The sequence below is a fragment of the Podospora pseudocomata genome, chromosome 4, assembly GCF_035222375.1.
Source record: "Podospora pseudocomata strain CBS 415.72m chromosome 4, whole genome shotgun sequence".
NCBI classification, from domain to species: domain Eukaryota; kingdom Fungi; phylum Ascomycota; class Sordariomycetes; order Sordariales; family Podosporaceae; genus Podospora; species Podospora pseudocomata.
Genome location: NC_085888.1, coordinates 562,365 through 583,479, shown reverse-complemented (window position 1 = coordinate 583,479; position 21,115 = coordinate 562,365). Strand labels below are relative to the sequence as shown.

The 21,115-nt window shown below is 53.0% G+C and overlaps 12 protein-coding genes across 12 annotated transcripts; 4 read left to right on the top strand and 8 right to left on the bottom strand.

Moving 5' to 3' along the window:
• Window positions 1-408: 408 nt before the first annotated feature.
• On the bottom strand, window positions 409-1,731 carry QC762_401710 (Endoglucanase 5A; the record flags this gene model as incomplete). The annotated part of the gene is made up of 2 exons (XM_062889627.1): window positions 409-1,333; window positions 1,388-1,731. 2 exons carry the CDS (start codon window positions 1,729-1,731, stop codon window positions 769-771), a joined length of 909 nt encoding a protein of 302 aa, XP_062743152.1. The 3' UTR covers window positions 409-768.
• Window positions 1,732-1,970: 239 nt separating this feature from the next.
• On the bottom strand, window positions 1,971-2,440 carry QC762_0062860 (uncharacterized protein; the record flags this gene model as incomplete). The annotated part of the gene is made up of 2 exons (XM_062883630.1): window positions 1,971-2,245; window positions 2,359-2,440. The coding sequence occupies 2 exons, from the start codon at window positions 2,438-2,440 to the stop codon at window positions 1,971-1,973; spliced, it is 357 nt and encodes a 118-aa protein (XP_062743151.1).
• Window positions 2,441-3,225: 785 nt separating this feature from the next.
• Window positions 3,226-7,481, top strand: RPB2 (DNA-directed RNA polymerase II subunit RPB2; the record flags this gene model as incomplete). Its single annotated transcript, XM_062889626.1, has 2 exons — window positions 3,226-7,264; window positions 7,319-7,481. The coding sequence occupies exons 1-2, from the start codon at window positions 3,591-3,593 to the stop codon at window positions 7,479-7,481; spliced, it is 3,837 nt and encodes a 1,278-aa protein (XP_062743150.1). The 5' UTR covers window positions 3,226-3,590.
• A 229-nt stretch (window positions 7,482-7,710) lies between these two features.
• Window positions 7,711-8,320, bottom strand: QC762_401690 (uncharacterized protein). Its single transcript, XM_062889625.1, has 2 exons — window positions 8,179-8,320; window positions 7,711-8,118 (listed from the first exon to the last, which is right to left on the bottom strand). The coding sequence occupies exons 1-2, from the start codon at window positions 8,272-8,274 to the stop codon at window positions 7,930-7,932; spliced, it is 285 nt and encodes a 94-aa protein (XP_062743149.1). The 5' UTR covers window positions 8,275-8,320; the 3' UTR covers window positions 7,711-7,929.
• Window positions 8,321-8,678: 358 nt separating this feature from the next.
• QC762_401680 (uncharacterized protein) lies at window positions 8,679-9,337 on the top strand (the record flags this gene model as incomplete). Its single annotated transcript, XM_062889624.1, has 6 exons — window positions 8,679-8,681; window positions 8,746-8,784; window positions 8,842-8,875; window positions 8,953-8,961; window positions 9,024-9,124; window positions 9,179-9,337. The coding sequence occupies 6 exons, from the start codon at window positions 8,679-8,681 to the stop codon at window positions 9,335-9,337; spliced, it is 345 nt and encodes a 114-aa protein (XP_062743148.1).
• A 179-nt stretch (window positions 9,338-9,516) lies between these two features.
• On the bottom strand, window positions 9,517-11,262 carry QC762_401670 (uncharacterized protein; the record flags this gene model as incomplete). The annotated part of the gene is made up of 1 exon (XM_062889623.1): window positions 9,517-11,262. One exon carries the CDS (start codon window positions 11,260-11,262, stop codon window positions 9,517-9,519), a length of 1,746 nt encoding a protein of 581 aa, XP_062743147.1.
• Window positions 11,263-11,635: 373 nt separating this feature from the next.
• QC762_401660 (uncharacterized protein) lies at window positions 11,636-12,960 on the top strand (the record flags this gene model as incomplete). The annotated part of the gene is made up of 3 exons (XM_062889622.1): window positions 11,636-11,648; window positions 11,718-11,936; window positions 11,993-12,960. The coding sequence occupies 3 exons, from the start codon at window positions 11,636-11,638 to the stop codon at window positions 12,421-12,423; spliced, it is 663 nt and encodes a 220-aa protein (XP_062743146.1). The 3' UTR covers window positions 12,424-12,960.
• YSA1_2 (ADP-ribose diphosphatase) lies at window positions 12,450-13,594 on the bottom strand. Its single transcript, XM_062889621.1, has 5 exons — window positions 13,351-13,594; window positions 13,234-13,268; window positions 12,858-13,180; window positions 12,784-12,799; window positions 12,450-12,733 (listed from the first exon to the last, which is right to left on the bottom strand). The coding sequence occupies exons 1-5, from the start codon at window positions 13,402-13,404 to the stop codon at window positions 12,508-12,510; spliced, it is 654 nt and encodes a 217-aa protein (XP_062743145.1). The 5' UTR covers window positions 13,405-13,594; the 3' UTR covers window positions 12,450-12,507.
• A 1,019-nt stretch (window positions 13,595-14,613) lies between these two features.
• On the bottom strand, window positions 14,614-15,444 carry QC762_401645 (uncharacterized protein; the record flags this gene model as incomplete). The annotated part of the gene is made up of 1 exon (XM_062889620.1): window positions 14,614-15,444. The coding sequence occupies one exon, from the start codon at window positions 15,442-15,444 to the stop codon at window positions 14,614-14,616; it is 831 nt and encodes a 276-aa protein (XP_062743144.1).
• Window positions 15,445-15,845: 401 nt separating this feature from the next.
• On the bottom strand, window positions 15,846-18,767 carry QC762_401640 (uncharacterized protein). Its single transcript, XM_062889619.1, has 2 exons — window positions 17,342-18,767; window positions 15,846-17,273 (listed from the first exon to the last, which is right to left on the bottom strand). Exons 1-2 carry the CDS (start codon window positions 18,720-18,722, stop codon window positions 16,423-16,425), a joined length of 2,232 nt encoding a protein of 743 aa, XP_062743143.1. The 5' UTR covers window positions 18,723-18,767; the 3' UTR covers window positions 15,846-16,422.
• A 445-nt stretch (window positions 18,768-19,212) lies between these two features.
• On the top strand, window positions 19,213-19,800 carry QC762_401630 (uncharacterized protein; the record flags this gene model as incomplete). Its single annotated transcript, XM_062889618.1, has 1 exon — window positions 19,213-19,800. The coding sequence occupies one exon, from the start codon at window positions 19,213-19,215 to the stop codon at window positions 19,798-19,800; it is 588 nt and encodes a 195-aa protein (XP_062743142.1).
• Window positions 19,801-19,992: 192 nt separating this feature from the next.
• On the bottom strand, window positions 19,993-20,784 carry QC762_401625 (uncharacterized protein). The gene is made up of 2 exons (XM_062889617.1): window positions 20,501-20,784; window positions 19,993-20,436 (listed from the first exon to the last, which is right to left on the bottom strand). The coding sequence occupies exons 1-2, from the start codon at window positions 20,771-20,773 to the stop codon at window positions 20,158-20,160; spliced, it is 552 nt and encodes a 183-aa protein (XP_062743141.1). The 5' UTR covers window positions 20,774-20,784; the 3' UTR covers window positions 19,993-20,157.
• Window positions 20,785-21,115: the final 331 nt, after the last annotated feature.

Sequence of the window (21,115 nt, the reverse complement as noted above, 5' to 3'; positions counted from 1 at the left end):
TTTTTTATTTTTCACCGAAAGACGAGATGGGGAATTCATCCGGAGCTGCAGGGTACAAACATTATGGGTTTTGAGGATGATGACCTTGTTCTACTGGATTTTCGTGCAGGAGACATTCACAAGGAGCTGCTAGGAAATTTTGGGAGCTGGATGATATACATAATCCGCTTGGCAGAGAAAAGGATGGGTAAACAAAAGGATGAGCTACTCAGGGACTGGTGTAACGGGAAGTCGGCCCCAACAAATAAGAAAGGCTGATGTGTGTGCCAACAGGAGAGACATCAAAATTTCCGATGGAGACATTCGGGGCCAGCGGGAATACGGAGACGGTAGTCATTTCCCGAGGGCGCTTGGATGGAAGATAAAGAGCTAACAGGAACGTGTAACACTTAAAACGAACACTCTTTCCTGTGGGTTTTCTTCTTATTCTTCATTTACATTATTTACACTATAAACACGCACTGCTTTGTGAACAATGCACGGCGTCCACTGTGTGATAGTTTGCATTGTATGGAATAAGCCTTCCAATATACAGGTATGGATAATGGCTAAGGTAATGATGAACTGTTTTGTTTAAAAGAGAAAAAAAAAAAATAAAAAAGAAACCGACGCAGCGTAAACCGAAATTGCTAGGGTAATATATCATATATACCAAGAAAAGAATTTTTCTACCCAACCAAACCCTTCCACAAAGACAAGAATGATTCATCAAGTCTCTGCCCACCTCATCCAACCAAGTAACGAAGCTCGGGCCCAGGCCTCTACCGCTTATAGGCACTGGGAATACCACTGATTGCTAGCAGTGCAAGTGCTCCCCGCCTCACAAGTAGTGCACCCCGTAAACCCCTGCCCACCACACTGCGCATACTTCGCAGCCCTGCACCCACCCGGCGCCGCGCTAGGAGTCGGGTTCGGGTTCTGCGCCGCACTGCTAGTCGGCTGAGGCTGGGGCTGGCTGCCGCCTCCCGGGGGAGAAAATACCGGGAACCGGGAATCGTCATCCCGCTTGCACCCACTCCTCGCCGTCAACTCAGACGGGCACTGGACTTGTCTGAAGGTAAACGACGGGTTATCCGCGTTCTTGAACCAGTCAAACCTCCAGTTGCACCCGGGCTTGAGGGCGTCGGGGAACGAGGCGCACTGGCTGCGGTCGGAGATACCGCCGTAGGTGGCGCCGGGGAGGCCGCCGAATTGGGGCTTGCAGCCGTCGAAAAGGCCGACGCCGCCGCCGGGGATGTTGAGGTCGAAGTGGTTGCTTCCGAGGTCGCCGCCGGTGGAGGTGGACTGGACGACCATTTTCTTGCCGGCGACGGGGCCGTCGGTGAAGGTGAGTCTGGGAGATGTTAGTGGTGAGGGGTTAGACGGCGGGAGAGGGGGAGAGGCTTACTCGTAACAGGCACAGCACCAAGAAGCTTCGGATTCCCCGCTCAGAGCAGTGGCAGCGAAGCCATAGGAGAGGTTGTCGTTGATGGCCCAGGCACTGTGGTCAGCGCACGAGTAGGCAGAGCCACCATTGCAGCCAGAGGCAACACCAGAGTCGGAAATGCGCTGAAAGTTGGCGTCACAGGCAAAGACGGGTCTGTTGACCGCCGCCTTACCTGGCCAGGCACATGATGGCTTGCAGCAGTCCCAGTATCTGGTAGACTTGCCAGACCCAGAGGTGCCCTGAGCCTGAACGGCAAGAGGCAGGACAGCAAGGAGAGAAGTCTGAAGAACAGCTGAGGAACGCATCTTGACTACTGGTCAAAAGAGGATAGCAGGAGAATGGTGGTGGTGATGACGAAAGGGAAACGGCCAAAACACCGGGCAAGACCATCTTGATATACTTGCTCACCTCCTTTCCCCCCCGGTCTTAGCTCATAGAACCCAGGACCAAGCGTAACCCACGCCACAAGCAAGGTCTCTCAACGGCAGATTGGACGAGCCATCCGATCGACGGGAACAGGCGAGCCTGTGTCACCGAGTAAACATCACGGAGCAGGGCTCCATGGGGTAGTCACCCCACCGAAAATCTCGGGTCGAGGTTTCAGGGCCAAGTCAGTGCCGAGCCGCCTCCCAGTTTGACTGAAACGGTGGCGCTCCGCATTCCCGGAACCTGGGCCGTGAGCAAGCCCGGAAGGGGATAGCGGACGATGGGTAATGTAACGCTGCGGGTCGCTGCTCCACGCAGTCGGAATGCCGGGAACGATTTCCCCCACGGGACGTAGGCCGCGCAACGACTTGTTTTTCGACGACAAGAAATATGCTGCTTGGTTTTAGCCATGATGTAATGCTTGATTGCATATGGAAGGCATTGGCATTACGGGCGAAAATTGATGTGCCAAGCTGTTGGAGGGTATAATATTGTTGTTAAGAGACTGCATAAGGTATGTCCAGAGATAATCTGCTTGTCCACAGGAAGCAGCTGGCAAAAGTTGTAAAAGTGCACAAATAGTCTCATTGAGCTGGATGGCCGGTTGGTTCCGTCCTCGGTCAAATAGAGGCGGCAATGTACCACCGAGTACCACCGAGCACCACAGAGTTGTTTGTTTCGACGGTGATACTCGACCCAGTTGACTGGCTCTCTGTAACGGAATGAGGAGGGTTTTCCCGGTAGAGATCAGAGTGACAGGATTGATAAATGTGATGGTTTTGAGGGAAATGAACTGACAAAGGATGATGGCCCAACATGCTTGACCCGAGAGACACCAAATCATGAGAAGTCAAACGTGCAACAATGACACAGACAGTAGTTCTGATCAACACCGACCCCCAAGGTGAGTGGAGCCCATGTAACGACAGATGCACCGAGGTCAATGTAAAAGAGCCTCAGAAAGAAGAAAGTGGCTCTGGTTGCTCACTGGAAAAAAGAATGAAAACGAATCGGTTGATTGACTGAGGAGGGAAGCTCTCACTCAGTGACAGATAGAAATTCGAGGAAGAGACTGGATGATGTTTTATTCTCATGCAGTGCGATATTGATTGGACACACATTGAGGCTTTGTGCCTCGATATGGCAACATGGTAGATTGTGTTCGTGGACCGACACGTCAATGATGGGTTTCTCGGCATCTGACTGCATTTGAGGGAGCAGGGGCCAAAGGCGACAAGTTAAGATAAGACGCGTGAAAATTCGCGGTTTTTGGTGGGGCCAAGAATGAAGTGAACTTGATGCGTGATCACGTGCAGCACAAAGAGCTGTCGACGTGGTCCCTGCGCTTTGACCCAACCGGGATTAGCGGTGTGCCTGCCGCACCTTCAGCCTCTCCAGCCAGTAGAAATTCCACTGGGGAAGGCGACGACGTCCAGCAACAAACCATCACCAGTCGCCGCCTCCAAAGCCCAGCGACTCACGAATCGCGACTTTTCCATTCATTTCGCCATTACATACACACCCACTCCTTTCCGCATCCAGGAGAATAGCTACCGACTTGCGAATATCTTCTTTTTGATGCGCTGAGGGCCTTGCGCTCCTCCCAAGTTGATGCGCGCGCCGCCTCGTTGTGGCGATTTCTAATCCGTCGCTCATCTTCTCTTTTTTGCCCACCACTCGGTAGCTGGCTGCTGGGCATCTCTCCCACCAATTCCAACCCGACCACAATCATCAAACCATGGCTGATTACGCGACCCAGAGTCAGTCGTATGGCGGCTACGGCGACGAGTTCGACGATGACAACAACTACGAAAATGGCGACGAGTTGGGCGTCGATCAGGACGAGGCCGCCATCACACCGGAGGACTGCTGGGATGTCATCTCGGCCTACTTTGATATGAAGGGTCTGGTGTCGCAACAGATTGATTCTTTTGATGAATTCACCAGCAGCACCATCCAGTCTCTCGTCGACGAATATGCCGATCTCACACTCGACCATCCCAATCCCGGTGACGACCAGGGCAGAGATATCGCCCTGCGGAGATACGACATTCATTTCGGCAACGTCATGATCTCGAAGCCCACCCTCACCGAAATTTCAGGCGAGACAACCAGCCTCTTGCCCTACGAGTGCCGCGACCGTAACCTCACATACTCTGCGCCCATGTACTGCAAGGTTTCCAAGCGCGCCCGTGTTGCCATCAACGAGCCCGTTCCACTAAACGAGCTGGACGATGAGCAGCACGAGCTTATGCGGGAGACGGGCGAGCACCCGATGACGATTCGATGGGAGGAGGAAGAGAGCGACATGCCTGGAGAGGGCTCCAAGGGGGAGAACGATAGGGGCGATCTCATTTTCCTCGGCAAGCTTCCCGTCATGGTCAAGTCGCAAATCTGCCACTTGTACGGCGAGGACGACGAGTCGCTCTTTGTGCTCAACGAGTGCCCTTACGACCAGGGTGGTTACTTTATCATCAACGGTTCCGAGAAGGTCTTGATCGCCCAGGAGCGATCGGCGGCCAACATTGTCCAAGTCTTCAAGAAGCCACCAGGAGGTAGTGTCTCGTACCAGGCTGAGATCAGGAGTGCTCTTGAAAAGGGCTCTCGTCTGATTTCGTCGCTGCAAATGAAGTTGCACACCAAGGCATCCAACGAGAAGGGCAGATTGGCCAATACCGTGAGCGTTACTCTGCCTTACGTCCGTGAGGACGTCTCCCTCGCCATCGTCTTCCGTGCTCTTGGCATTGTGTCCGACGAGGATATCCTGAACCACATTTGCTACGATCGGAAGGACACACAGATGCTCGAGGCTTTGCGGCCTTGCATCGAGGAGGCTTTCTGCATCCAGGACCGAGAAATCGCTCTGGACTTTATCGGCAAGCGTGGCAACGGGAATATGGGTCAGAACCGCATGAACCGCATCAGGGCCGCGAAGGATCTTCTTCAGAAGGAGATGTTGCCCCACATCTCACAGACAGAAGGTTGTGAAACGAGGAAAGCCTTCTTCTTGGGCTACATGGTCAACAAGCTTCTCCAATGCGCGCTCGGTCGCAGGGATACTGACGACCGTGATCACTTTGGCAAGAAGAGGTTGGATCTGGCTGGTCCGCTTTTGGCCAAGCTCTTCCGTGGCGTTGTTCGTCGCATGACACAGGATCTCATGGGGTACATGAAGCGCTGCCTCGATACCAACAAGCATTTCACTCTGGCCCTCGGCATCAAGGCCAACACATTGACAAACGCTCTCAAGTACTCGTTGGCCACCGGGAACTGGGGTGATCAGAAGAAGGCCATGAGCTCCACGGCTGGTGTGTCACAGGTGTTGAACCGTTATACCTTTGCCTCCACGCTGTCCCATTTGAGACGTACCAATACGCCCATCGGGCGTGACGGCAAGCTTGCCAAACCCAGACAGCTTCACAACACCCATTGGGGTTTGGTCTGCCCAGCCGAGACGCCCGAGGGACAGGCTTGCGGTCTGGTCAAGAACTTGTCTCTGATGTGCTACGTGAGTGTGGGTACTCCGGCTGACCCAATCGTCGACTTCATGACGGCCCGCGGCATGGATGTCTTGGAGGAGTACGAGCCGCTTCGTGCGCCCAACGCGACCAAGGTGTTTGTGAACGGCACATGGGTGGGTGTGCACAACGACCCCAAGCAGCTCGTCACGTTGGTACAAGATCTGAGGCGGAAGAATGTCATCAGTTTCGAAGTGTCCCTTGTTCGGGACATTCGCGAGCGCGAGTTCAAGATCTTCTCTGATGCCGGCCGTGTCATGAGACCGCTCTTCACTGTTGAGCAAGAGGAGAAGGGCAACCACGGCGTAGAAAAAGGGCAACTTATTCTCAACAAGGACCACATTGCCAGGCTCCAAAGGGACAAGGAACTTGGCAAGTATCACCCGGACTACTGGGGTTGGCAAGGTCTCCTTAAGTCGGGGGCCATTGAATACCTGGACGCCGAGGAGGAAGAAACCACCATGATCTGCATGACCCCTCAGGATCTGGATGATTTCCGCATGACCAAGCTAGGATTCCATATCGAAACCACCTCTGGCCAAGGCAACAACAGGATCCGCACCAAGGTCAACAAGACGACACACATGTACACGCATTGCGAAATCCACCCCGCCATGCTTCTCGGTATCTGCGCCAGTATCATTCCGTTCCCCGACCACAACCAGTCGCCCCGTAACACATACCAGTCTGCCATGGGTAAGCAGGCCATGGGCTTCTTCCTTACCAACTATTCCCGCCGCATGGACACCATGGCCAATATTCTGTACTACCCACAAAAGCCGTTGGCTACCACGCGGTCCATGGAGTTCCTCAAGTTCCGTGAGTTGCCTGCCGGTCAGAACGCCATTGTGGCCATCCTCTGTTATTCTGGCTACAACCAGGAAGATTCCGTCGTCATGAACCAGAGCAGCATTGATCGCGGCATCTTCCGCAGTCTGTTCTTCCGTTCCTACACGGACTGCGAGAAGCGGGTGGGTATCAACATTGTGGAGATGTTTGAGAAGCCAACCCGCGGTGACACGTTGAGGTTGAAACACGGGACGTACGACAAACTGGATGCTGACGGAATCATTGCTCCTGGCATCCGTGTGTCGGGCGAAGACATCATCATCGGAAAGACGTCGCCCATCAACCCTGACAATGCCGAACTCGGGCAGCGGCAGCAGCAGCATGTCAAGCGTGATGCGTCGACGCCTCTTCGCAGCACCGAGAGTGGTATTGTGGACTCGGTCGTGCTCACGACCAACCAAGACGGCATGCGCTACGTCAAGGTCAGGGTGCGGACAACCAAGATTCCTCAGATTGGCGACAAGTTTGCGTCTCGCCACGGGCAAAAAGGTACCATTGGACTCACCTATCGGATGGAAGACATGCCCTTTACGGCCGAAGGCATCACGCCAGACATCATCATCAACCCCCACGCCATTCCGTCCCGTATGACCATTGCCCATTTGGTCGAGTGTCTGCTCTCCAAGGTGGCCACACTTAAGGGCCTGGAAGGCGACGCCACCCCCTTTACGGACGTGACGGTCGACTCAGTCTCTGACCTGCTCCGCGAGCAGGGGTACCAGTCTCGTGGCTTCGAGATCCTGTACCACGGCCACACTGGACGCAAGCTCCGGGCCCAGTGCTTCTTTGGTCCCACCTACTACCAGCGTCTCAGACACATGGTGGACGACAAGATCCACGCGCGTGCTCGTGGACCGGTCCAGATCATGACCCGTCAGCCGGTTGAGGGTCGTGCCAGAGACGGCGGTCTCCGTTTCGGAGAAATGGAACGTGATTGTATGATTGCCCACGGCGCCGCATCGTTCTTGAAGGAGCGTCTGTTTGAGGTGTCTGATGCGTACCGCGTGCACATTTGCGAGATTTGCGGGTTGATGACGCCTATCGCGTAGGTCCCCCTTTTTATTTTTCATCAACAAGATGCTAACGATGATTTTTCCAGGAACCTCACCAAGCAATCCTTCGAATGCCGGCCTTGCAAGAACAAGACCAAGATTGCGCAGGTACACATGCCGTACGCAGCCAAGCTGCTTTTCCAGGAGCTCATGTCGATGGGCATTGCCTCGCGCATGTTTACCAGCAGGTCGGGTATCTCGGTCCGCTAGTCGCGCTGAGGGGTTGGGTACCGCAAAGGTGTCTCGTTGAGAATGGCGGCAAGCAACCATACCCAGCAATCAAGCTAGCCGTCAAGAGGGGAGCAACAAAACAAATAAAATTCACATGCATCCGTTTTGGGCAAGGGGACGTTTTGGCGTTTTTGCAAGAGGTTTTGTCATTAAAAGGTAGCCTGCCAGGTAGGGATGGGCATTATTCTGAAGTGGGCTTTGGTTTAGGAGCCGGCAACGTTTCTGCGTTTGAAAGGCAGCAGCGAGACTGGAAGCGGGGGGGATTATCATTTCGTCTTTTGCGTTTGTTTGCTTGTAGATATAAGCGCAAACAATATGGTACGTAAGATGATGTGTGAGAAGTGTAATGATACATATTTTATACATGAAGCCATCGTGGGTATCTATCTCTCTGTGTGTTTTTCTCTTCCCTTGACCACCACCAATGCTACCTGGCTACCGGCACGTTCAACCCCCCTCTTTTTGACAGTGCTGGGTCCATCTCGGCGGTTGTGTCCCTGACGCTTTGGTCCTTTTTGTACTCGGCCTCGAGGGCGCGCTGCATGTCGAAGTCGGCTTGTCGCTCGCGTTTTAGGCGTTGTTGTTCCATGTCGCGGATTACGCCTTGGTGCATGGCCTGTTCTCGGGTCAATAACCTATCCTGGCCATCTAGATTGGAGGTTTGGGATGAACATACTTGTTGCTCGGCCTTTTGCTGGTAGTGCACGAAGACGACTGTGCCCAGCGCGAAGAGGGAGGTTCCCAGGAGGGTGAATTTGGAGGCTTTTGACATTTTTTGGTTTGTTATTGTGACGATTCGTTTTGGGAGAGGTTATTTCCAATCGATTTGTCAGTCGCATTGCGATTGACACATGGGATGTTGAGAGGGCGATCAATTCTGCCGGTTCTGACCGCCTGTTTGTTGGGTTCTGGCGGCAGGCAAAATGTACGTCAGCGTCAGCGGCAGGGTGAACCCTGGATCCCTGCCTTGCGGGGGGAGCTGTGGTGTGGGAGCTGCTGTTGGTTGCGCAGCAGCGACAACATCAGAACAAGAGCATTGAATCCATCCATCGACCTATCTAGACATTGACATCAACTCAACACGACTTGTAATCACGCCAGCCAGTGTCGCTTTTTCCTCCTTCCCAACCAACCAGCCAACCAAGCTTGAGATAACTACAGACCCATACATTAAAGATGGTCTGCCTTGCCATTGCCCCCCGTCGCATCCATCACCGTTGCTAACAGCTTGCTCTGTCTACAGTCGGCCCAAAACTCCGCCGGGATCCAGACCCTTCTCGACGTTTGTCGCCCTTTTGCCAGCATGTATTCCATGACGTGGTAGTTGACATATTAGTAGGCTGAGAGAGACGCCAGCAAGATTGTGCAAAAGGGTATTCTCCCCCCACCTCCAACCGCCCGACTGTTATCCCATAAACAAAGCTAACACCCCTCTGTCCGTCCTGTCTAGCTCGCGAGTGTACGTTCCCGTCCCCTTCCCATACCACCACACCGATCGAGCAACCACTCACAAAAAAACAGACCGCACCAAGCGCGTCCGTGAAGCCCGCGACGAAGCCAAAAAGGAGATCGAAGCCTACCGCACCAAGAAGGAGGAGGAGTACAAGAAGTTTGAGGCCGAGGTTTGTCTTCTGGAGAGAAAATAGAGGGGGACTGGGTGCTAATGGAAAGTACAGCACAGCCAAGGCAACAAGGCCGCCGAGGAAGAAGCCAACAAGGAGGCCGACGCTCAGATCGCCAAGATCAGGGAGGCGGGCAAGAAGAACCAGGACGCGGTCATCAATGATCTGCTCGAGGCTGTGTTTAACCCCAGGCCGGAGCCTATTGCTGCTTGAGGGGTGGTCATGATACAAGGGGGGGGCGTTAGTGAGAGGGGGATTGACAGAGGATAGAAGGAGAGAGCAGTGTATTATTTTTGCGGGCGTTTAGTCACCTAAGATTCACATAATCATTTTGCCATCGCTTTACATTCTTTCCACTGTCCCGTGTGGTTTCTTAATTTCTTATTACAACTTCACACCAAAAACCTGATCAACGTACTCAACATCTCCTTCGTCTCCCTCCCATCCTCGCCCCCCTCATCCACCCCCTCAATCTGCTCTTGTATCGTTTTCCTCAACACCCCAAGATCCTCATCCCGGTCGGCCAACAACTTTTTGATTTTGTCCCTAGCGCCATCATCCTCCGCGATGAGCCAGGCAAGAACAACATCTATACTCTGCAAGCAAAACAACCCCGCATCTAGCCTCCTGGAGAAGAACTCATCCTCCATTTCCTCCCTCTCTTTCCTATCCAGCGTGTTATTTTCTTCTTGAATAGCAGCATCCACTACCCCCAACCTGGCAGCGTACTCCCTCCTTAGCTGCACTGTCTTTTCTAATTTCTCATACTCCTTCTCGACAAACTTTGCCAGCGTCCTGATTCGTTCAGGGGACTCGGCTGGTAGGAAACGAAGCATCGAGGCAAATATCCCGATTAGATGCTCCGTTGTCTGCCCTACAGAAGTCTTATTCTTCATAAACATCGTAAACAAAGTCTTCAACCCCCCCTCTGTCACAATCTTGGTTGCCATCTCGGGAGAAAACGCGCATGCGTGGTCGAGCAGTCGTAGTGAGGACGGTTTGGTTATCTTTGGGCCCCCGTCCTTCAGCATAATGAGACAGAGCTCCACCCCTTCTGCTTCGATAAAGGCTTTTTTCCCTTCGGGAGAGGAGACAAGACTGGATAGACACTCGAATGAGTTGCGGATGAATTCGGGGGTGTAAGATGATGAGCTCTTGTCTGGGTCGCGTTTGCGGTAAGGGGCGATCTGTTGAAGGAGAATATCCACCGCGTTGAGGGATACGAGACAAGTCCGGTTGCGAAGGGAGGAGGAGACGAGGATGGCCAGGATTTCGGCGGAGTATTGTTTGTTTTGGGAGGTTTCCTTCTCTTGGGGGGTGGAGATGCGGTTCAGGAGGTATTGAACCAGGGGCTTGTCAGAGCCGAGTTTGTCGCATATGGTTGGGGAACTGGAAAGGTTTTCGAGGAGGGAGAGGGCGTGGTATACCCCCTCGCGGTCGGACTCGTTGGTTTCGTCTAGGCGGGAAAAGTTGGAGGTTAGGAGACCTAACAGATCGGCCTCGAGGCAGGCGTTGACGAGGGAGGACCAGTCGGGTTCGGAGGCGGAGACATCTTGGTCTGTGAGCTCGGAGAGGATCTCTACTGCGTCGATGGCGATGTCGGTGTTCTCGTGGGCTAGCAAGGAAACGAGGCTGGCGGCGCTGCCGAGCTGGGCGAAGAGGGGGTAGAGGGATGGGTGGTCGGAGAGGATGGAGAGGGACTTGATTGCCGAGTCGAGGTCGGCTTCCGAGTCGATGAACTTGCTGGGGTCGTTTTCGAATTTGGCGCGGAGCTCGGCGTTGCGCGAGATTTTCTTCTCGAAGGAGAGGGCGGTTTTCTTGAGCCAGGAGCCGTCGATCGTTTCGGGGCCTGCGTCAAACGCGGTGGATTGTTGATTGGAATCCATAAAATCGAGGACTTCTTTTTCTGTTTCTGTTATCCCGCCGCCAAAGAATCGGCCTTCTTCGTCGTCGCCGTCGTCATCCTCTGGTGGCGCTGATGGACCGTAGTCGCCATCATCGTCTTCTGGTGGGGGAGCTGGACCAGCTTCGAGATCGTCGTCTTCCTCTACGTGAGCATGTCGGGAGCCATTGGAGGCGAGTTTGGCTGCTTTGTAGATTTCAGCCGGGGGAAGATCCAGCTTCCGTTTGCTGGGCATGATGACGGTCAATTGCTTGCTGAGAACCTTGAAGGCTTGATGATGGTGCTGGAACGTGTTGTGCCAGCAAAAAGAAAAGGTCAATCGCGCGGCCCGTCACCGATAGCTTGGCGCAAACAGTTTGCGCTCTAACGATGCGCACTGTGCTGACGTGGGTGACCGCCAAGTGCCAGCACAGTGTTCATCTCACCCCTGACTCACGGTCCAGGAAGCCCAACCTCTCACCTTACGCCACAGACATGGAACGATACTTCTACAAAGTCATATTTGAACTTGTCTTGTTTCCATCCAACTTTGACTTTGGCAACCTAAACTTGTAATCTCACCATGCCACCAACTATCATCCTAGTCCGGCACGCCCAGGCCCTTCACAATGTTGACAATAAGTGCCCCTTCTATCTTCCTAATACTACGATGTATTATATCAGAACATATTCAACTAACACCCCTCCCAGCAACACAAGACTACACCATCCCCGACCCAGAACTCTCCGTCCTAGGCCGCTCCCAATGCAACTCCCTCAAACAAAACCTCGTCCCCAAAATCACCGGCCCCAACCCCGAGCTCGAAGTAGGCCTCGTCATCGTCAGCCCCATGCGCAGAACCATCGAGACAGCCCTCCTAGCCTTTGGCGATTTAGGCATCCCCTTTGAAGCTCACGCCGGGTGGCAAGGTATTCCCCGCTCCCTCCCCTTTCATTACCCAACAATATGACTAACTTCCCCCCAGAAAACTCAACCCAACCCTGCGACACAGGCTCCCCCATCCCCTCTCTAAAGTCTGAATTCCCTCAGGTAAACTTTGACCATGTCGACCCAGTCTATCCCGACAAAACCTCCCCGTCTGGGAAAAAGTATTTCAACACTAAACAAGCCATCATGGCCAGAGGGCAAGAGGTTCTCAGGGATTTGAAACAACGAAAAGAAAAGGCGATCATCGTCGTGTCACATTCGGGGTTTTTGCGAGCGGGAGTTACGGGGAGGTGGTACATGAATGCTGATTACAGGGTGTTTGATTTTGCGGATGTGGACGAGGGAAATGCGAAGATCCAGGAGAGGGAGTGGACTGCCAAGGAGGGGGGTTTGGGGTGGAGTTTCGAGGAGAGGGTCGAGTTGGGGGATGGGTTGGTGGATGAGATTGAGGAGCCGGTTTTGGATTAGGTGAGACAGATAGGAGGGTTTATGAATGGCAGTAAAATGAAATGGATTCAGAGGGGTATAGTTTTGGTCCTTTTTAGTGAGCGTCTAGGCACTGTTGAGCGAGCGTCCCATCTCTAGGCCTTCGGCGTAGATCCCAACTTTGCTGTCAATGGCGAAACCTTCCTCGGCTAGCCTTCTGATTTGGGAGTGTAGACTGGCAAGCGGGACCCAGAATGGCTCGATGAACTCGCCATCTTCGAGTTCGGCGACGGGGGTCTGGTTTTCTGGTTTGCCCGTGTCGATGGTGGCGTGGATGAAGACTGTTTTGGCGCTGGGTGTTTGTTAGTATTCTGTCTATTCATATTGTAGAAATAAACCTACGCCGAAGATGCGGGTGCTGTTCATTGTTAGCGTATCCTTCTTCACATAACAACAGTTAGAAGAAAAAAACTCACATCCAAACATCACAATACTCCCCCCAACCTTGCCCATCACCTCCCCGACATACCCCGTCTCCTCTCTCAGCTCTCTCAGCGCACACGTCTCGATGCTCTCGTTGGGATCGACCAGTCCGGCGGGGAACTCGATGCAGACCTTGCCCGCTGGTGGCCGGAATTGTTTCTCTAGGAGAATCTCCTTCCTGCTTGGGTCTGATGAGCAAGAGCGGACGGCGATGATGTGGACAGAGTCGACGCCGCCTGGGCTGGATTTAGGGGTGGTGGTGCGGTGGATGGCTTCCCATTGGCGGGTTTGTCCGTCGGGGGTGAGGTATTCTATTCTAATTTTGGGGTTATTACTTTGAGTTGAGTGTTTGGAGAGTGAATAGCTCACTGGACTAGGTTGAGCCAGCGGGCGTCTTTGTTTTCCTGAGTGAGATGTTAGACATGTGAGAAGGAGGGGAGGTGGTAGTATGGGATACACCAGATGGGGTAATGAGGATAGGCTTACCAGTGGTTTCACGGAAACAATTCTCGCGGCTGATGGATCGGTTCCTGAAGACATGTTGACTTTGGCCTACACCTATAAATGTGGTACGTGAGAATTGCCGAGCATCAGATGAACTTCAATGACGTCGGATTAAGCGTGTGGGGAAGACTGTGCGAAAGATGGAGGCACTGTGTCGGACACTGTTACCCACACCCCTAACCGTGATGGACTCGGGGGTAAAAGGGAGCAGTCACCATGAGAAAAGGATAGACAGAGTTTACATGTATCTAGAGATCATGAGGCGTCGTGAACAAGTTTTAGTTGTAAAAGTGAACGTTCATCGAGCCACAGCGATAACCCCAATCATTACCGCTCAAACACTACCTTATCCACATAGCTTAACAGGTGGCTTACCTGAGCAAGATTTCAGGGAATCTAATGCCCTAAGTTCGAACAGTGAGATGGTATGAGTGAAGGGAAGGCGTTTAAAAGTATCCAACTTTTAGAGGCTCGGTTTCGAATGCCCTTTCGTTAGATTCTCTTTCTTGAAAACGTGATCATCACGACAATGCACTAGGTATGCTCAACTCAACGCTGCCTGCCTGCTTTTATTCTAACCTTACTCCGCGCATATGAGCTTCCGTCCAGTTAAGCTCTCTTGCAGGATTAGATGAGTATAGTGAGTTAGGCCTTTATGTGGAGATCTCAATACTTACCTAAGAATATCCCCCATGACCCTCAGATACGCTTGGGGCTCATCTCGTGTGACACCATGCCGTGGTGAGACGCCGCCGATCTCACGACGGTTCCTCTTTCCAAGTCTGCACTAGATGTTGAGGACCGATAATATTCCGCTCGTTCGTACTTCCTCTGTTTCCATGCCAGCTGCCAGACTGTGAAAGCTGCACGTGAGCTATCTACCTCGTATCTATTTAGGTACCAGCAGATCTTGAAGCCCCAACGAAAGTCTCTTTGCCTACACAGAGTTAGGGTACTGATTCCACGTGGAGTGGTGGTGGGTGGTGGATAGCTTTCTCAGAATCTTCGGGCGTCTTGATGTCATGTCTCACACGGATAGCCACCACGTATATCCTTTTATATTCCATATCCATGTTGTTTTTCTTCCACTTCGAAGTTCTTGTTTTCATTTCCGTGTTGTTCTTTTCCATTTCGATGTCGACCTGGTTGTGTTAGGTAACCAGGCCACGCTCCCCCGATGTTATTGCTCCCAGTCCTCTCCACAGTTCCTCCTCTTCCTTACGGATATTTGAAATTACCCATCATTCAAAGCCCCTTCCCGTTGGATTTCTCCACTCTAGACGGGTGCGTTTGTCCAAGATTTTCCACCAAGTCTCCGCATGCGGCGTTGCTCTGCATTTGAGTAGAGTGAACTTGCGCGCCATCAACCATGCCCATTTGTTCGTTTGCAGCCGGATTGCACGCTTGAAGTTCTTTCGGCAAGTCGAAATAGAACACATCATCTAGTGCAGTCTGTAGAGGTGCACAACGGAGATGATGGTGGTGCTCTCCTGGTCCAGCCGTAACGGGACCAAGGTTCGATATTATCGCTGACGGAACCGTTCGCGGTGAGATGGGCTCCTCATAGAGGTATGACGATGCCGGCCGATTCCACCCAACACTTCCAAATGGAACCCTGGGGAAGTCTATACCCCTCTGACCTTGGCCCCAAATGTTCTGTTCCAAGTCTTCGCTTGCCGAAAGTGCCCCTGTGACGGTTGAAACAAAGGCGTTAATTGTCCGCCTCACCTCGCACTTGTCCTGAGGTATCCAACGATGTTTGAATAGCCGAGTGAAGACTTCTTTCTTGTGGAATTCGCAGTAATCAGACGCCACTCCTAGATGCCCCCTTCTCGGGGGCGGCTCAGGAGTGAAACCATTGGGACAGATCACGTAGGAATATGGTGGCCATTTCCCCGGGCTCTCTCTCACCCTCGCACGATAAACGTCGCACTGGAGGGTCCACGGCTTTTCGGTGTTGAGAAACACACAACCTGGGTATGGACAAGTCGCGCGTTGCAGGTCACAGCACATGTGGATAGATAGCGCTCCCAAGAGAACGAGTGCGTACTTGGCGAATGAAAAACAGCCGTTCATGCTGAGGACTATCAAGTCGGCAGCGATGAGGTAGATGAGGAATGGTGCGATGTTTTGATTGTGACTCAGCGGTAAATACAAGGAGAGGCAAGAAAACCTGACACAAAAAGAAAACTTGATTTATAGTGAGGCTTTGCAATTTAGTGTTGCCTCATCCCGCCACGCACCAGCAAATGATCTGAATCGTGCATCACCACCGTAAATAATTTTCCACAAGTAGAATTGAAAGAAGGTGCCTTCCGCCTGGCGCAGCAATGTTGGCGGCAGCTACCAACTCTAGGACCATCATCTATGATATGATCATTGTTGCCAGGCAGCCCAGCATGTAGAAAACAACCAGCACCGAACTTGGCCTTTTAAACATCTCAAAATGAGGGCCATATGTAACCCTAACCTCTGTAGGGGGCAATGTGCGGGGATAAAGTCTCTACCTTATGCAAGACGAACATTCTCGATCACATCCACCTGGCTTTTAGGTGGGTACGGGTAGGCAAACAAATTAAGCCCCTTAACTCAACAGCTGATTCAACGTGCGGAGGGTGGCGTTTATGGGAGGTGTTGCTCCCGGTGGATATTCAGTCAGGTTGCTCCCTAGAGCTTCTGCCCTGTGAGCCGCCACAGGTTCTGTTGATAAAGATAGGTCTGGATTGGGTGTAGACCCTGCCTGGGAGGGGGTGTGGGAGGTAGGATTCTGCTCTCCGGAGCTGATTTTCCCTGTGCTGTACAGTACCATCGCTTTTATCACAGTTCTGTTGGCACGCTCGACAGCGTGCCACAAGCTCATCAAAATGTTCACCAGATTTTGGGTTAAAGTTTGACGAGGTGTTCGAGCACCATAATTCCTTCATCAGACTTGAGCGAAGGTTTTCAAACCTTCCCCCAACCTTCCTTGGTATCGACAACCTTCCTCTGCCACCGAAAAAAAAGCCATCCAGAAATAGGACAACGTCCATCAAACTATACCGTCCCATCAGCCCATCATCTCGAAGCAGGTGATGATGCATTCCCGTCGCTCCCTGCTGTCGCCCCACTCGCAAGACAGACGGTCGTCCGGCTCGCCATATAAATAACTCCTTCCTTCGTCTTCTCCCGACATACAACATCGCCAAAGAAAGTCTCATCCCCCGTTGCGGGATCAACGACAACGACTTTCATCCCATCCAACACCAAGAACTTGTTAAGGTCAGGCATATCGGCATATACAGACGACACAACCATCGCGATGACCGCCGCAGAGATTAGTACTACCGCCGACACGATGAAAGCAACCACAGTCCAAGTAGCCGGGGCGACATAGCTCGACTGGATGGCTGGGGACCCTCGAAAGGTGTTCTCTGGTGGCAGCCCAGGTACTGTCTCGTTGGGTTTCCACGGCACGGAACCATCGATGGAAATAGCCCGATAGACTGGGTTAAACATATACAACACCGTTGCAAAGAGATTACGAAGCATGTCCATGGAGAGTTGGTTGTCAAAGTACCTCTCGCTGTAGGCCAGTTGGATTCTCCACGCGAGCGAAGCTGTGAGCTGTTGGTTCACGGCGTTGGGGGCGCACCATCGGGAGATTTGGGTCGAGTTTGTGGGGAAGGGGCAGAGAAGGAGGGCGAATGCGTCGAGGAAGTCTTCAGGGGCGATTATCTGTTTGATTGGACTAGCTTGGTTGGACAGCTCGATGATGGTCTGGGTGTGACGGTCTGTCACAAGGTCTACGTTCAGTCGATACAGTTCGATGACAGATGAGAAGGCCGGGAAGGAATCCCACCCTGGATAGGCCGGATCAAGGGTGCAATTGCCGGTCTTGTCCACGTTGCTACCACATTCTCGGATGCCTTGAGGACGGGGATAAACGTTAGCATGTCGACGCGCTGAAGACTTTGGGAAACCCGGAGCTACTCACCTGCCAACAACTGTCCATCATCTCCATCGTTCTTCACACAAATTTGAAGCGAGCCATCAACTGCACCCAGCGGGCTTTGAGAGGTGAACACCCGACACTGGTCGTCAGTCCAGGAAGCATACGGCAACGAATGGTTGAACGAGGTCTCCCAGCCATCGATTTGATACGCCGGCGCGTTCTCAATTACATAGGCGTGGTTGTCAGTCAATTGCCGCGGTACAAAAGCCCAAGGCTGAACAAGGGTTGTCCCCCCAGACAAGATGTACGACTGACAGCTATCCTCCCGACTACATTCCTCACCTATTGGCGTGGTAGTCACCGTGATGGTTGGGTCTTGAAGGATGCCAAAAACCTGTCGATAAGTGGATGGGTCACCAGGCTGGAACCAACCCGCGCTCACGTTGAACGCCCCCAACCCACCGGTTACGTCCGCCCATGCTGTTGGGCGGAAGGAGTCTTTGTTCTCGATCATAGCCATGAGAATCAAGCCTGGGAATTGGACAAACAACCAAACGAAGATGCGGATGAAACTCCAGAACCGAGCGCTGAACCGAGGCCGCCATTTCCATTTCGTCCTGACTAACCTCCTCAGCCTCATCAACTTCGTCTCCTCTCCCGGCTGCACCCCCGAAGAAAATAACACCCTCCACCAGCTCCCGAACCCGGAGCCCATCACCAGGAATGTCAACATGTTCCCTCGGCCTCGCTGCAGTAATGGACCCCATTGCAGTCGTTCCCAGGCGTCGTCGGTTACGCCGGCGAGTGCCCAGTCTGTGAACTTGGCTACTATTGTCAGGAGGAGAATGCCGGAGGGGATCGGGATTCTGGCGAGAGGCCAGTCGAGGTTGTGGGCTTGCCAGGAGATGAGGGTGACGAAGATGAAGAGGAGAAGGGTGATGAGAAGGATGGTGGGGACTTTGAGGTGTTTATGGAGGTGGGTGATGACGGGGGGTGTTGGGAGGGTTGATAGCCGGGTGAGGAGTTTGGTGAGACGGGTTGAGAGGTTTGGGGAGGAAGGAGTGAAGGTGGTGGAAGATGGGTTGGATGGTTGCTGGTTGGGGATGGTTGAGATTGGGGAAGTGACGGGAGTTTGAGGGGTTGCAGAGTTGGTGAGAGGTGGTTGAGGAGGGGTTGTCGGTGGTGGGACTGGTGGTGTTGGTGCCGCTGGATTATGTGGAATGTTTGGTGGGGAGGTCGGGATGTTGCTCGTGGTGTTTGGGATTAATGGAGGTGTTGGTAATGGGTCGTTGTAATGATCTGAGTCAATATTGGGGGAATACGGGGTGGTGGCTGAAGCATGAGGTAAGAGGTCTTGGAGCAAAACTGGAGCATCTTGGGCATTTGCTCCAGGCCGATCTGGAGCTCGACTTGCTCGCCGCATGGTCGATCACGGACTTGACACCACATGACCAGCCCAAGCAAAAGCCTCGACCTTGGCTCCATCCAGAGAAGGGCCACTTTATAACCAGCTATTTTAACTCACGGCCTTGGATTCCTGTCTCTATTAGTCGCCAGCACGCGTCAGGCAGCTCCCCACGCTTCTTCACACCCACTTCATGATGGTGGTCCAGCTTCAGCCACCACGTTGCAATCTCGCCATGATAGCACCTGTCACATAATAAGCATTTCGGATATCAGCCCCTATATTGAACGCCACTTTCTCGTGAACTTTGATCGACTTGAGCTATCCGGAGGCGGTGTTTCAAACAGGAAACTCGGTCTATCGCAGGCGAGGTCGGATCGACGGTTACACCAACTCAAGGTGTATGCAACCGCACGATCGCTGATAGCGGGCAGCTTTGGACGATACCTACTGAGTGGCAAAGTCCCAGAAGGCACATATATAGGTACCTAGTTCCCCTCATTCGAAAATGGCGCTCATCCATCGTTTCGCCTTTCCCGGTTTGCAGCCTCCCACCGACGATCAATCCGCCTCGGAACCGAAAATGAAGCTCTCAACCTTTCTCTTCCTATCCCTTACCACCCACACCATCGCCTTAAACCCTGCCAAACCCCTCCGGCGCCAGGACGGACCGTCCCTCCTCTGCCCAGTCCCGTGCGACTCAACATGGTGCTGTCTAACCGGCCAAACCTGTCAAGAGAACTCAAACTCTGGCATTCCCTACGCGTGTGACGACCCCCTCCTACAAATCACAGAGGAGCCCTTCGCACTAGAGACGTTCATTTCGGTGATAAGCTCGATCGAGTCGGATGTCGTATCGCTCGGATGCAGTCTGGAGGGGGTGCCGAGTGGGAGCTCGTGCAGTATCACCGTGACACCGTCGACGAGCTACACGTTTGAGACTGGGCTGCCTACTGAACGGCCGACGCCGAGGCCGGACAATGTCGTGAGTAGTAGTACCAGCAGCGCTGGGGTTGGGGAGAATGGAAGGAGAAGGGGAATGGATGGGGGTTTGCTGGGTGCCGGGTTGGGGATGGTGGTGGGGTGGTTGGTTTGAAACTTAGGGGGTGATTTTGGTTGTGGCGCTGGCTTTGTACGGGGCTGTGATGCTGACGGGAGGGGAGGGTGGTTTTTGATGATCAGTTGCATGGGTTGATGTAGGTAAGTTTGAGGGCGCTTGCTGGAGAGTAAAGCGAGGCTTTGTGTGGTACGACATGTGATAATAAATGTTCTGAAGATACCCACATCAAACTGATGAAAGTATATCCGCCAACATGGTTTTTGTTTCTCCTGATCTCGGGCAAGGTACAACCCTCTCCATGTCCCATTAACAATGTCTGTCTTTTAGGAAGTAAATACATGTAGAGGTAAGTACCGCAGGCATGAAAGCACTCGAACATACTTCAAACCACACCTAATCTAGCAAACAGCCTCTCTTCTTCTTGCCTTTGCCTCCCTTCTTCGGCTTCTCATATTTGACAGTCTCGAAACCGGCCAGAAGCGTTCCTCTTGACCCATCCACATACCCCGCGGCAGCAATCTCCAACGCAATCCAGGCTGGGTCAGTGGTCAAGGCGCCGAGAACAGAGGGATCACTGACGTAGTAAGTCGAGATGGAGTCATATTGCGGCACCGTCCAGCCGGGAGGGATGGCGCCTGCGGCAATGGCTCGTGCTGAAGGTGGCGTCAAGGTCTACGGTGGAGATGTTAGCCCGCTGATTCGATGGTGGTATATTTTACCTAGGTATCTATCTCACCTCCGTCCAAACAGCAACACCATGCTTGGCCACCAGTGGCTTCACCTTGGGATAGCGAGAGTTGACGAGAAAGGCGGCGAAGGCGTCCCACGTGACGTTGTTTCGCTTGTAGATTCTAACCTCAAACTTGTACAGTTGGTTCGATTGGCCTCCCTGAGCGTTGATCTCGTCACGAAGATGCAGCTCCTGAGTGGGTGGAATGTTGAGACTGTGTACTGAGCTTTGAAGTCCCAGCAGGGGCACCACGAGAGAAAAGAGTGTCTTGAGCTGCATTGTGGATAGCCGCAAGTGTGTGTGTTGGAGAAGATGCAAAAGAGAGTGGGATCTGGTGGCTGCGGCGAGACCGGCAACCGGCGAGCTTTTGTACTCCCTGGCCCCGTGGATAGTGGCGCCCTGGTCACCGCCGCCTTTGGTCAGCCTCGAATGCTTCTTTTACCGGAAATGCAAACAATGGGGCATCGCTTACCTCAAGTCCTGTTCCCGCCACTGTGCTACTGTTCCTGGCTTCGGAAAGATGACGTCCTGGAGGACAAGCCTTGTTCCAGTTCGCATCAGAGGGATCTGTGCTCTCAGCGGACGGACACATTACTTGTCAGGCCAGATACGCAGCACCCA

Coding starts and splice junctions, on each gene's coding strand:
- QC762_401640 (XM_062889619.1), bottom strand. CDS start 18,722: ATGCGGCGAGCAAGTCGAGCTCCAGATCGGCCTGGAGCAAATGCCCAA. Junction 17,274..17,341: donor TGATGGACAGTTGTTGGCAG/GTGAGTAGCTCC, acceptor CCCGTCCTCAAG/GCATCCGAGAATGTGGTAGC.
- YSA1_2 (XM_062889621.1), bottom strand. CDS start 13,404: ATGTCTTCAGGAACCGATCCATCAGCCGCGAGAATTGTTTCCGTGAAA. Junction 13,269..13,350: donor TTGTTTCCGTGAAACCACTG/GTAAGCCTATCC, acceptor CATCTCACTCAG/GAAAACAAAGACGCCCGCTG. Junction 13,181..13,233: donor CGCTGGCTCAACCTAGTCCA/GTGAGCTATTCA, acceptor CCCCAAAATTAG/AATAGAATACCTCACCCCCG.
- QC762_401625 (XM_062889617.1), bottom strand. CDS start 20,773: ATGCAGCTCAAGACACTCTTTTCTCTCGTGGTGCCCCTGCTGGGACTT. Junction 20,437..20,500: donor GTGTTGCTGTTTGGACGGAG/GTGAGATAGATA, acceptor TCTCCACCGTAG/ACCTTGACGCCACCTTCAGC.
- QC762_401690 (XM_062889625.1), bottom strand. CDS start 8,274: ATGTCAAAAGCCTCCAAATTCACCCTCCTGGGAACCTCCCTCTTCGCG. Junction 8,119..8,178: donor AGCAAAAGGCCGAGCAACAA/GTATGTTCATCC, acceptor ACCCGAGAACAG/GCCATGCACCAAGGCGTAAT.